The sequence below is a fragment of the Juglans regia genome, chromosome 1 (assembly GCF_001411555.2).
Source record: "Juglans regia cultivar Chandler chromosome 1, Walnut 2.0, whole genome shotgun sequence".
In the NCBI taxonomy this organism is placed as follows: Eukaryota; Viridiplantae; Streptophyta; class Magnoliopsida; order Fagales; family Juglandaceae; genus Juglans; species Juglans regia.
In genome coordinates, this window is record NC_049901.1 from 10,341,374 (window position 1) to 10,354,034 (window position 12,661).

At 35.3% G+C, this 12,661-nt stretch overlaps 2 protein-coding genes across 2 annotated transcripts in view; one reads left to right on the forward strand and one right to left on the reverse strand.

Annotated features, from left to right (window-relative positions):
- The first annotated feature begins 6,645 nt into the window (after positions 1–6,645).
- Positions 6,646–7,233, forward strand: LOC109015034. The gene is made up of 2 exons (XM_018997532.2): positions 6,646–6,714; positions 6,845–7,233. Exons 1-2 carry the CDS (start codon positions 6,659–6,661, stop codon positions 7,101–7,103), a joined length of 315 nt encoding a protein of 104 aa, XP_018853077.1. The 5' UTR covers positions 6,646–6,658; the 3' UTR covers positions 7,104–7,233.
- A 2,763-nt stretch (positions 7,234–9,996) lies between these two features.
- The window catches only part of LOC108996776 (probable protein S-acyltransferase 19), a 3,453-nt gene continuing 788 nt past the window's right edge, over positions 9,997–12,661 (reverse strand). The window contains exon 2 of the mRNA XM_035689638.1: positions 9,997–11,374. Within this exon, the coding sequence (XP_035545531.1) occupies positions 10,292–11,374 (1,083 nt within the window). The 3' untranslated portion in view covers positions 9,997–10,291. The remainder of the gene's footprint in view (positions 11,375–12,661) is intronic.

Genomic DNA, 12,661 nt, shown 5'->3' on the forward strand with positions numbered 1-12,661 from the left:
CAGTGCTAGTTTTCTGTGGCAACAACGATTATCCTTATAAATAATGCTACATATAGTCATAGATTGGGCAGACGATGCTCAATCTTTTTCAAAAAGAGTGAGATCTATCATTAAAAAATTTATAGTAAAAAACAATTGATCCTCCATGATTGCAAATATCATTTTCCTACATTTTAATTAAGATGCTCAGCACAGCCGGGTTGAGTCACCATTGTATATATATATGTTTGTTTATATTTAAGCTCCGTTTGGATTGAGAAATTATCTCAACTCATTTCATTTCATCTCATCATTATAACTTTCTCAAATTTTCACACAAAATGCAATAAACAATTCAATTTTTTCAAATCTAAAAATAATAATAATATTAAAAAATAATATTCTAATAATATTTTATTCAATTTTTAAAGTTTATCTAAAATTATCTCATATCAGCTTACTATCCAAATAGAGGCTTCAAAGTTCCAGCCCAATTCTAGAGAGCTGTAGGATTGATGTGTGTATAGGTCGTGGGTTAGTCGCACCTCGATCTGGCCCAAGGGCCCCTCCCCCTTTATTCAGATTTAAAAAATAAATAAAAATAATTTTATATATATAATCCAAAGCGCTTTTTTGAGAAAAAAAGGAAAATAACTCAATGGTGAAATTAACTGTTTTTGGATGAATGTTTATAGATATTTATGTGTGTGTTCTATTTTTCATTTTTATCTCTCTTCCTCTTCCTTTCTTCTGCAACTACAAGTATGTCTTCTTATTTCAGTTGGTAGTTTCAAAACAGCTCAAGGACTGTTAGGATTATAACTAGTGTGGATAGCATGCACGTCATGTCTTGTTGGATTAAAAGTTCATTTTAAAAAATTAGCAACCACCTTGGTCATATTATAAACACAAATTGCACGATGCACCAATTCAATCAAACAAAACAACAAATTTTTTACTAGCAAAGAGAAATTGGAAATCATTTGTCTCATTTACTATGGGTATAATAAGTAAAAATTGCCCCATGAGATTTCAAAGATATTGTTCTTTTGTCTGATAACTAAGATGTACATGTACAAGAACCCCAATTATCCAGCACTTTCAAAATAATTATTTTATTATCAAATCGGTATGTAAAACACATCATCGATTCATCCACATAACTTAAATTGTAATATTTGATTTGTAACATTCAAATTTTAAAATTTACATTTCAAATCAAATTATATCATGTTAGCACTTTATTAAATATACTCTACACACCAGCTTAGGAATAGAATTTTTCTTTTAAAAATCTCAAAAAGTCTTTTATTATCTCATGCCCTTAGAATAAGTTCTTCAAATGAAAGGGTGGACTATTATTACAACAACAATTATCTTCAAGTGAAGTGATCAATGTTCAGACCACCAAAGTGTTTAGTTCAAGGAGTTGGAGGAGGCTACTGACCGATTTAATGTAAATAGAATACTTGGCCAAGGAGAACAAGGCACTGTTTACAAATGCATGTTAAAAAATGGAATGATTGCTGTGAAAAAGTGCAAGGTGATTTAATGAAAGAAACTTGAATAATATTTCATTAATGCAGTTGTCATTCTTTTCCAAATTAGTCATAGAAATGTGGTTAAATTACTTGGTTGTTGTTTGGAGACAGAAGTTTCTTCACTAGTATATGAATTCATTTGAAATGAAACTCTTTTCCAATATTTCAATGATCCAAATGAAGAGTTCCCACTAACCTGAGATTGATATGCGGTTACGAATTGCCACAGAAGTTGCAGGAGCTCTCTTCTGCTTACATTTAGCACCTTTATTACCCATATACCATTGGGACATTAAGAAAGTACATAGCAAAAGTAGCAAACTTTTGGACATGATCCAAATCCATTACCATTGTGGTCAAATAAATGAGATTGATCAAACTCATTTGACCACAATTGTGCATGGAACCTTTGGATAGTTGGACCCTAAGTGCTTTTAGTCAAGTCAATTTACAGAAAAGGGTGATGTTTATAGTTTTGGTGTTGTCCTTATTGAGCTCTTAACCGGAGAAAAAGCAATTTCTAAAAACAGTCACCAGAAAATAAAAATTTAGCCACATATTTCATTTGTCCAATGGAAGAAAACAAGTTGTTTGATATTCTTGATAGTCGAATTCTGAAAGAAGCTATGAAAGAAGAATTTATTGCATTCGTGAAACTTACAAAAAAAGTTGATTGGATTTAAATGGAAAGAAACGATGTACGATAAAGAAGTTGGAGTGGAGTTGGAGGCAATTCAAATGTTGCGAAAAGCTTCCTGCTTTCACCAAAACTATGAACAAGCTAAACGTGTCAACAGTGAAATGTATGAGTAATGGGATGTTGTTTCAAACAACATTGCTGATATTGTTTCACTATTCATAATACAACTTGTTTAGACTCCATACCATTTGTATCCTCTTAATCGGGCAGAATGAGAAACTTTTGCATTAATTGTAGCATTTGTTTAAACTCATCTTGTAGGCTACATGATGATTTGATCATCTTTTTGTATCCTAAGAATAATTGATGAACCTATCTCTGAACATTATCTAATAAATGTCTTGTGATTGTGTAAGATAGCAAGAATATTACTCATTTTGATTCCCTGTATGAATCAAATTAGGCGTCCGAGCAGCTCTGTTATTAGCTCCTGAATGTGTATTTCCACTATAGTACCAAAATCAAGGGAAAATTAGCAAGATTAGTTCTATATGTTAGAAAAATTCTTTTCATCAGTCACTATTTACCACCTCACACCCTATGAAAAACACTCTCATACCCTATGACAAACACCTTCACACCCTATAAAAAAACTATAGATGTGGGGTGTGAGAATAAATAATGGCTGATGCGTAGTAATCACATTTAACATATGAGAACAATACCGGTAGCAGGGTATGAGAACATCGTGCTAGAAGTAGATGTGATACTCTTAATTAGTAGGCATCACAAATCTCAAAACTTTAAAAGCGAATTTCAAGCAACATGACCTTTCTTTTCTAATTTATCCAAAATTGTTATAGGAGTGAAAATAATAATAATAATAATAATAATAATAATAACAACTCAAACAGATCTGAGCATGAAAATAATGCCCTCGGGGTCAATTCATCATGTTTTGGAACTGGGAATAATGCGCTACACAGTCTGCATGTAGTTAGCATTTTTTTTTTCTATGATAACCAAATTATCCTTCTATCAGTAATGATAATAATTTTAAAAAATAACGAAAATACTACATTCAACACCCTAACTCACTCTTATTTTATTAAGAACACCTTTTGTATTGGACCCTTTATCTACGGTAAGACTGTTCATCTGGGTCAGATTTTTTTCCTGCCGGGTTCGGAACCTGGATAACCAAATATTCGGGTTCTGGTTACAATTTTGGCCCAGATAAAATTCAGGCTGGAACCCTCATTGCAAAACCCGGACCTTATAGGTTCGGGTCTGGGTATAAAACTCGGGTTCCTGATTTACATATAAAAAAAAATAAGCTTAAAAATTCCCCCACTCAGATGATCTACCCTATCTTCAGATCTTCTTCTGAAGGCTTAATGGTCTATATAAGGGGCTTGGAGCAACACTTTTGGTATGCTTATGTAGTCTATTCCAAGTATGTACATGCTAAGTCATTTCCAGTGTATGGTTGATTGTTGTTTGGTTGCTAACGCAGGGTGTTTAGTTGCTAACTCATGGATACTTTTAAAAATTCCCGATCCGAGTTTTTCTATGGTGTTATTATTGTGATGGCTGTGATTGGTGGTGAAAGACTCTTTGTTGTTTAGCTTAGACTGTCGCTAGCTTTTGGGTATATTGTTTTCTTCTGTCTGTTTGCTTTGTTTTCTCTTTGTTAATTTTGGGTTTGTTTTGATGAGAATGTTTGAATGGAATAATCTTTGAGACGTATTTTTATGGGTTATATATGGATTTGTGAGACCTAGAAGGGAGAAGAATGAAAATAGCCATAACCACATAATCGCCTCGACCGTTAAGTTTTGGTTTCTTTAGGAATTCTTTGTAAAATCATTCACCCACTGATCTGAATGTTATAACCATCATTCCTAGGTGACCTGATTTTGGAATAAATGGTATTAATGGTTTGACTGTTTTTATAAAAGGGTCTCCTAATAAGATTGGTCGACAAAGAATTAGTTTCAGCAAGTACACTTGCTAAGTGCAGTAAATTGTATATAGCACCTTGATGACTGCAACTATTTTTCTTGTGAATATGCACTTGCAAAATATTTTTTTATTTTCCTTGCTAAGTAATATGGTTTTGTGATTTTAGGAGATTCAAAATAGTGTGGTCTTCCAAGGTGCATATGCATTCGAGAAGATTTTCAGCATCGTTAAAGAGGAAGGAGGTTGAGAAGATTTTCTATCCATAAGCTCACATCTGTTTGTATAATTTAAAAACTATATATAATTTCTTCCAAAGTTGTGTTTTGTAATTCATATATTGTAATTTTGTATTTTGTAATGTAATGTATAAATATCAAATAATGTAATATATAGTGAATTGCATTGTGTGTTGCATGCATTTTACATGATGAATATTGTATATATTTTTTTTTACATGCATTTAGTTAAAAAGGTAATTAGTTTCTAACTTTAGTTATTTTTTACATAAAATTTAATTTTCTATTTTGATATATTTTTATTATTATGGACAATCATGTTCAATGTTATTATGCTTTCCAACATGATTTCTTGAAATATAGGCTTTTAGATTAAAAAAAATATATGATTTTCAATGATACTTTTTTTTAAAAAAAAACATTTAACCATAGGCTTTCGTAATAATAATAATTTTTAAAAAATGGGTACAGCCCGTAATCCGAATTTTCGGATTTCAAAAATTCAGTTTCACCAAGGTTCCGATCCGGGTCATAACCAGGCTTAATCCGGTTCAGAACCTGACAGGAATTTGAAACTCAGGTTTTGGGCCGAGTATACCCAAGTACGAACCTAAGCTAGTTATACCCAAGTACTCGGTGCAAAATCGGGATGAACAATCATAAATCTGGACTTTCGATGGTATCTATTATCAAAAATTCTATATACAACTGCACTGCATCCCCGTTGCGGCATCGCATCCAACGTGGAATTAAAAACTACATTGTTTCGTAATTCACCATCCCAAAGACAGAAGGTTCTCTCATCTCCCCATTTCGCCCCACATTCTCTCTCTCTCTCTCTCTCTCTCGCATCCATCTTCGTCTTCGAGAAACCCACAGCGACACCCACGAACTCTTGGCATCTTCGTCTTCGAGAAAGCCACAGCGACACTCTCTCTCTTTCTTCCATCCATCTTCGTCTTTGAGAAAGCCGCAGCGACACTCTCTCTCTTTCTTCCATCCATCTTCGTCTTCGACATATGGTCAGGCCTGCCAGTTTTGGTTATGGATTTCTTAATTAACATAAAAGGAAAGCTCAACCTCGTTGAACTAAATCATTTTCAAACTCCCCAGTTGACACTATTTATTATGTTTCAACAACCAAAACAAAGTAAACTAGGTTCGTTTGTTTCACGGAAAGAAAGTTCCCAAGTAAATCTAATTCTTAGTTATTAAAAGAATTAATGAGGAAAAGTCAAGGAATTACACATCTTCTTGAAGAAAATTGAATATGAAGTTTCATGATTTTTCATTCTATTTCATTTTTTGCACAATTCGAGGCAACCATACCAATAGAAAATAAATAGCTGATTCAAAGAAACATAGGGACCTGTAGTCCTCGAGTAATCAATCATCGTCGAGATCGGGATCGTCTTGGAGTTCCTCGAGCTCCTCCTCGATTTTATCATCGATCCAAGACTTATCTTTTTGAAGAGAGGATTCTTCCTGGCCGGGCGTGAAGGATGAGGGTTTGAATGCTGGGGGTTTTGGCGGTAAATTCCCGAGCTTCTGTTGAATGTCATCCCACTGAGTCGACGCGCCCTCCACTTCCTTGTACACGAAGTGATAGTCGCCATTGTTGTTCGTTCATTCGAGCTTTCGAATTTCGCTAACGCATGCAGTTGCCTTCTAGTGTTCGATTTTGTTCCGTCTTGATTGGTTTGCAACTTTTTAGGTTTTAAAAAGATTTCTCAATCTTGGGACTACATGTTGTCCTCGTAAAGAATATAAAACGAAAAAAGTTAGGAGATAGAGAAATGATGTTGGCATGCATTTTTTTTTTTTAATATCCGCTGACGTGGCCAGCCGATGCCGCGAGGGTTTTCCACCCCAGTTGCCGCCAGAAGAACTGATATATTATTTAACCCCAAAAAAACAAAATGTTCCGAATCTTCTGACCAACCGCAATTCATATTTAGACGAATAAAACCGGCCCAGTGAGATCCAGGCCTGCCTTTTATGCAAAGACAAGGTACAATATTTGAGCAAAGTAGATAAGCCCGAACAAGACCAGGCCCATGACTGAGCAAAGCCCGTATCAGACGCATGTGCTCGGGCAAGCATCTTCGTAATCTAGAAACCACCATCAAACAGACAACGACGTATGAAGAAACGGTCCCATAACTCATTCCAAATTCTCCATTGGGAAGAGCAAAACGGATAACCCTATATCCTCCTATCCTGTATATATACATTACGTGTTATGCAGTAATACATGTATCTACATCTCTGTGATAGAGAGAGAGAGAGAGAGAGAGATGGGAGGGTGGCCATTTGCTAGAGGAACGCAGACCATGAACTCCATGTTTTTCAAGTAAGAACCTTTCATTTGAATCAGCGAGTTTGATCTATAATTATGTAGCTCGTTTTAGGTTTTCCATTTTGAGCAGATCCGAGCATTACATGTATTGGCTAACAATAATATGTTTCCTTGTAAAACACAGGCCAATGGTGCGGAAAACGTACCATAAGAGGAGCTCTGCTTCTCCAGATATGATACGTGAGACTACTGTGAAATTAGAAGCTGAGGAAGTGAAGAACAAGAGCTCTGTCGGAGAAAGTGATGGTAGTTATGTGTGGGTTCCCCACGAAAGAACAGGAATTTATTATCCCAAAGGACAAGAGAAAGTGATGGAAGATGTTCCTCCGGTGGCCACAAAGGACTTCGGGGTTAATTGGTTCTCATATAACGAGGATCTATAGTTGTTTGAATTATGTTTGATTGGTTCTCAGACGAAGAGGCCAGATAGCAGAGTTATTTTTCAAACACCTTTGTATCTGTAACGTCTAATTCAGCAAAGTAAATGGCTAAAAATCAATGATAATGTTGAAGAAAAAAAAAAAGATCATGTTATATTCATAGGAAATGATTAGAATTAATGCATGCGAGGAATTCATGATTATATATATGCGGCCCTTGATCTTATCCCTCCGATGGATAATAGTATTTCAAAGTTAGGAGAAGAAAGTTGGATTAAATATTCCTTTTGTTCTGAATTTGTAAGAGCTGACATTAATCTATTTCGAGATACCTTCCAATTTTGGGCACATGGAAGTCTCAATTTGGACACAGAGATGAGACATAAAATTATTAAAACTTCTAATAATTTCATTTACAAATATCATACAAATACAAAACATTTTTCAATTTCAAATCTTCAAACTTTTTCATGTAATAATTATCAAATCATTATTCAAACACAAAAACTAATATAACTTTTACAAATTTTAAAACAAAACACAAAAATTAATGACTTTTATAAACTTTAAAATAAAATTAATATTAAAAATTATATTCAAATAATTGTTTAACTTTATAATAAAATCTACCTAAATATCTTAATTCAAACTATTTTACTAATATTCATGTAAGTAAGAGATTCTCCATATTATGATACGAAGACCTACAATGAAAGCATGAGATAACTATCTTATCATGGGTAAGAAGACCAAGAATTATGGGAGCATTGGCATTGGTCTAGCCAAATTTTGGCTTAGCAGCTCAAAAGAGGTTTGCATTAGAGTAGTCAAAACTCCAAGGCTCTACTTTTGAGCTATAGTAAATTCATCAATTTCTCTAAATTTGGTCAGTTACTATTCATCTCCAAAACAATATTTCACTCTAAAAATATTCTCAATAGCTATTATTAGATAATTAGGTTGAGAAAAAAAATAGTTAGGAAACAATAATTTGAAGTAAAAATTAAATTATTAATTAATATATAATGGAGTGTATTTACAAAATATTAAAAAAAATATCTAATATTATATTATTATTTTAATTTTTAGATGATAGTCTAATGTAAATTAACCTCTCCAATAATTTTGGTTTTAGCTAAAACTTAACTTTTAATTAAATTTTGGATATATGCTCTAAAGCAAGAATTACTGAATTCATCTCGCTAAGAAAGACTCGCCCAATCAAAACCTGTCTTATTTGTCGGCTATACTTTGTCCACACTCCAACGGCGATAGGAACCCCGACATGGATAAACTTTGTCATGTATATATGCAGGCACAGTAATGTCTATCTGTGTCTGCGGCCATCTCCATTTCAAGACCACGACCATCCACCTTGGTATATGTACGTACACCACTTGTTGGGAGATCAGTAGCTAGCTAGGAGATTAATCTTCGACTGACACCCGGATACAGTACGTACGTTCAACATTACCAAGCTTTAAACCTGTGAGTTTGGCTGTTTGGGCTAAGCAATCAATATTATATTTATGAAGATCATGTGGGTTTGTTTCCTTCTTGCAAGCCTCGCTGTAAAAGTGATTCATCTTCAACAATAGATTTGGGTGTAATGGTTAAACCTGTGACTTATATCGATCTAATGGGTGCTTGGCAGGCAAGAGGATAAAGTGACATTTATTATGTTCAATGGTGTAGCTAGAAACACATTGGAAATGGCTCTCCTTATGTACACTGGTATAATGAAGTTTGCATTTCAAAGGATCATTAACCCATAGGGGGAGGCAAACTAGTCTCAGTTGGTAACTCTGCACATAAAACTTAATTATCATGTACCGACTTTTATGCGTTTAATGGTGCTTGGCGAGGAAGTGCACCTCAAGCAGCAATTCAGCACGCGATTTATGGAGGAGAATCTGCATCTTTATGGAAACATTGGCCTCTCTGGAGATCCACTCAAGCACCCATTGCAGCGGTTGATTTCGCTAACCACTTCCATCCTTGGGGGTCAAGGTGTACCGGTGGCTTAAACGTTGCATTGCATGCACTTGTGATTGCGCTAATGCCTGTTTGGACTCGAGACACTTAATTCTAAGTATCCTCTGCATTTTTTAAGAAGGAAACTTCCAGGCTTTCGATCAATGAGTCTCAACGAATGCTAACAAGTGAGTGAGCACTTCCATTACCGAAGTTCCTATTAATAATAAAATCGGGGATGCCTTTGAATTTCCACTATGCTTCTTGCAAGCTTCCCAGCTCAAATTGCAGGAGAGGATATATGACCAAGAGTCTGTTTGTTTCACTGTAAATATCAACCGCTCTTTTTTGATCATTGGCTTTTCATTTTACTCGAGAAAAAGTAAAATTCTTTTTTACACACACGTTCATTTTTGTATGATGAGAGAGTGAGAATTCATTCGGTATCGTACCTTTTGTTATAATTATATATAGAAAATAAAAAGCTTTCTTTGAAAATGTGCGTCCAATATTTGAAAAAAAAATACTTTTAAAGTTGTCAGAACTGTGAATAAACAGTTAAACTAACTAGTTATGAATGTGGGTGTAACTCCTAATTCTAGGTAACAGCAAACAACCGTCTTGAGTCATTCAATAATATCATGGATCTACCACGAAGCAAGATTAGGGCTGTAAACAGGGCAAATTCAGAAAATACCAATATGATCCATCCAAAATTAGGGTTTTAGAGTTCATTGTTTAGGGTTAGGGTTCTAGGATTTAAGGTTTAGGGTTTAGAAAATCTTGATGCAATTCCACCCAAAACAGTGGAATAGAAGATCGTGATGCAATTTTCAAAACTCGTCCACGAAAGTTGACATACACAAAGGACTCCAGAGATGCTCTTTGGTCAGAATATTTGGGGATTGTTGGAGTGTTTGCGTTCTCATTAACGAACTTCACGTAAACCGATGCATAAAAGGAAACAAGCTTCACTATAAGCCAGTGATGCGAATTGAGAAGTTTGTATCCAAGAATTTGCTTGGAACATCTTGATACAATCATGTTTGCACAAACAGTTCCAATCAAAATGCGTTGGAGGCCAGGGGGGTCTCAGAGCAGCTCCTGACAGAAGTTTCCTCAGTTTCACAGTCCATTCACAAGCCAACCCACCTATCTGGAAAAAAAATTGCACGTACATTTTGTTTGAAGTTCAATCATAGGCTTAAAGCTACTTACTATGAACCGGAGCCAGATGGGGGCTTATGCTCGAAAGTTATTGGGACAAACACGGGAAGCTGGTTTGACGCTGAATCCCTTTTGAATCTAGACTCCCGAGATAAATTAAGGGCCAATCTCTCTTGGCACTCTCTAGAACCCAACATTCGTTCGTTCTTCAAATTTTCCCTTACTGGTAAGCTCAAAAGCGGACCACCAAAGAATATAGAGTCTCCTGTGTACATCAGCTTCTCTGCTTGTGGAACTGGAGCGTTCACTGCAGAAGATGAAGATTCTTGCGGTGGAAAAACGGGCCTTCTGTTATAAATGCTTGTTTCTGCACTAGAACTTGGCAATCCTATTTGTGTGGATGATCTGTTTCTAGCTTCCAAAGCTGATACTGGAATTGACACGAATCTCCCAGCTTCTTGGTCCCAGACAACAGATGTCCTTTTAACATCTCTAAGAATAGAAGTAGCTGGAGCTGAAAGCAGTAAAGAATCAGTACTCCGCTTCTGCATGGTCTTTTCATCAGATCCCAAAGGATGGGACGTCGAGGTGTTGACATTTGCAAAAGATGCCTTGGATGTTAATGGAGGATCGTGAGCTAAGTTTGGGAAAGAGCTAACTGCACTAAAACGACCCAAACCATGACCTTGAGGTAGAGGACTAAGGGTTACCGCTTCATGAACATGGCTTGGACTGCTGAAGCTGCTCACACTTTGAGTCCCTGTTTCATACTCATCCCGGCCACCTTGGCTCGGAGCAAAAGATTTCCTCAAGGAAGATAATCTCATATCATTCTTTATCTCTTTATTTGACCCCATTTCAGTGCTCACACTACTTCGGATGCTCATGTTGCCACTGGAGCTTAAATCTGGATCCTGTAAATGGCAGTTATCAACTGGCCGTAGAACAGAGGACGATGCCCTGGCTTTGGCTGCTGCTCTCATGGCTTCATTAGAATCTAACCTTGCAAGTTTCCAGGCACTGATACGGACAGGCCTTTTGGGTAACTTTGGTCCTCTTTCTGCAATTCCAGTTGCATCCGGATCTACAGTTGATGGAACCATTCCAGGCTCCAAGTGAGGCACAACTTCGTCCTATTGTGGCCATGTTTAAAACAAGTATCCACTATTCAGGTCAGAAGCTTGTTTCTAGTTAGAAGCACAGAATAAAATTAAACCATAAAATGAGTCCATTACATTCAGTTCTTGAACCCATTTTCACATGCATGGTCATAAAGTCACAGTACAAAGACTATATATGGTTGAAGGAAACGTAGAACGATTGTTGTGAACAAAAAGCGATATATTTAAAGGGAACTGTAAAAATATAAAGATCAATAGAAGAATTTCTTCATATAGCATCTAGAACATTAAGAATACAAAGTGGGACACAATATTCTTTTTTCTGTCCAAAGTGGGATCAGCATAATTTTTTTTATACATAATTGGGAATTTTATTTATAAAGGATTATAAGGTGATACAAGAAGTCATCGACATTTAGTCCATTGAAGTCTATCTCATCAGCCAAGAGAAACGGTGTTAAAGAAATAACTCTAATGGGAGGTTTGGATAGTGAGTTGAGTTGAGTTTAGTTTAGTTGAGATGAGTTGAAAGTTGAATAAAATACCGTTAGAATATAAGTTTTTAATATTATTTTTGTTTTGAGATTTGAAAATTTTGAATTGTTTTTTATATTTTGTTTGGAAGTTTAGAAAAGTTGTAATGATTAGATGAGATGAGATGAGTTGAGTTGACATCAACTCATTATCCAAACAACCCCTAAATTTCATCTGCAGAGCATATCTATTTATGGTATATCATATTATACCATAAATATAATATAAGAGAGCATTTCATAGCTTACACTTAAACTTCTTTCAACAATATGAATAATGTACCCAATCAACTTGGATGATAAAAAAAGTATAGTTTGACATTTATCAAATCAAGTATTTAAAATTCATGAAAATTTCCTCTAACAACTCTTGGTCATGGTAACTAGAACTTCTCATAGAGAAATAACTAGTTGGTTGGCCTGTGCCTGGAAAGCAAGATATTCGGGGATCATGTAGATAAACTTGTTTTTTCCAATGGTAAAATAAGAACTTTATTAAGGAGGGACCATGCAGATAAACATGTATAGTATAGTTGGGATAATGCCTTGCTAGTATCTTTGCCAGTGTACTTCCATATAAGTTATGTAATCAGGAAAATATTTATTTTATTTTCCTTTTCCTTTTCTTTTTTTCTTTTTTACTTTTCCCTGTTACATCAGATGATATCCAGCTGGGCTGGGCAATCAAACAGCTCCACCCATGACCAGTGTAGTTCATCATTTGGTGATTAATCCGGGGATCTAATATTTGAAAATAAAGATGCAA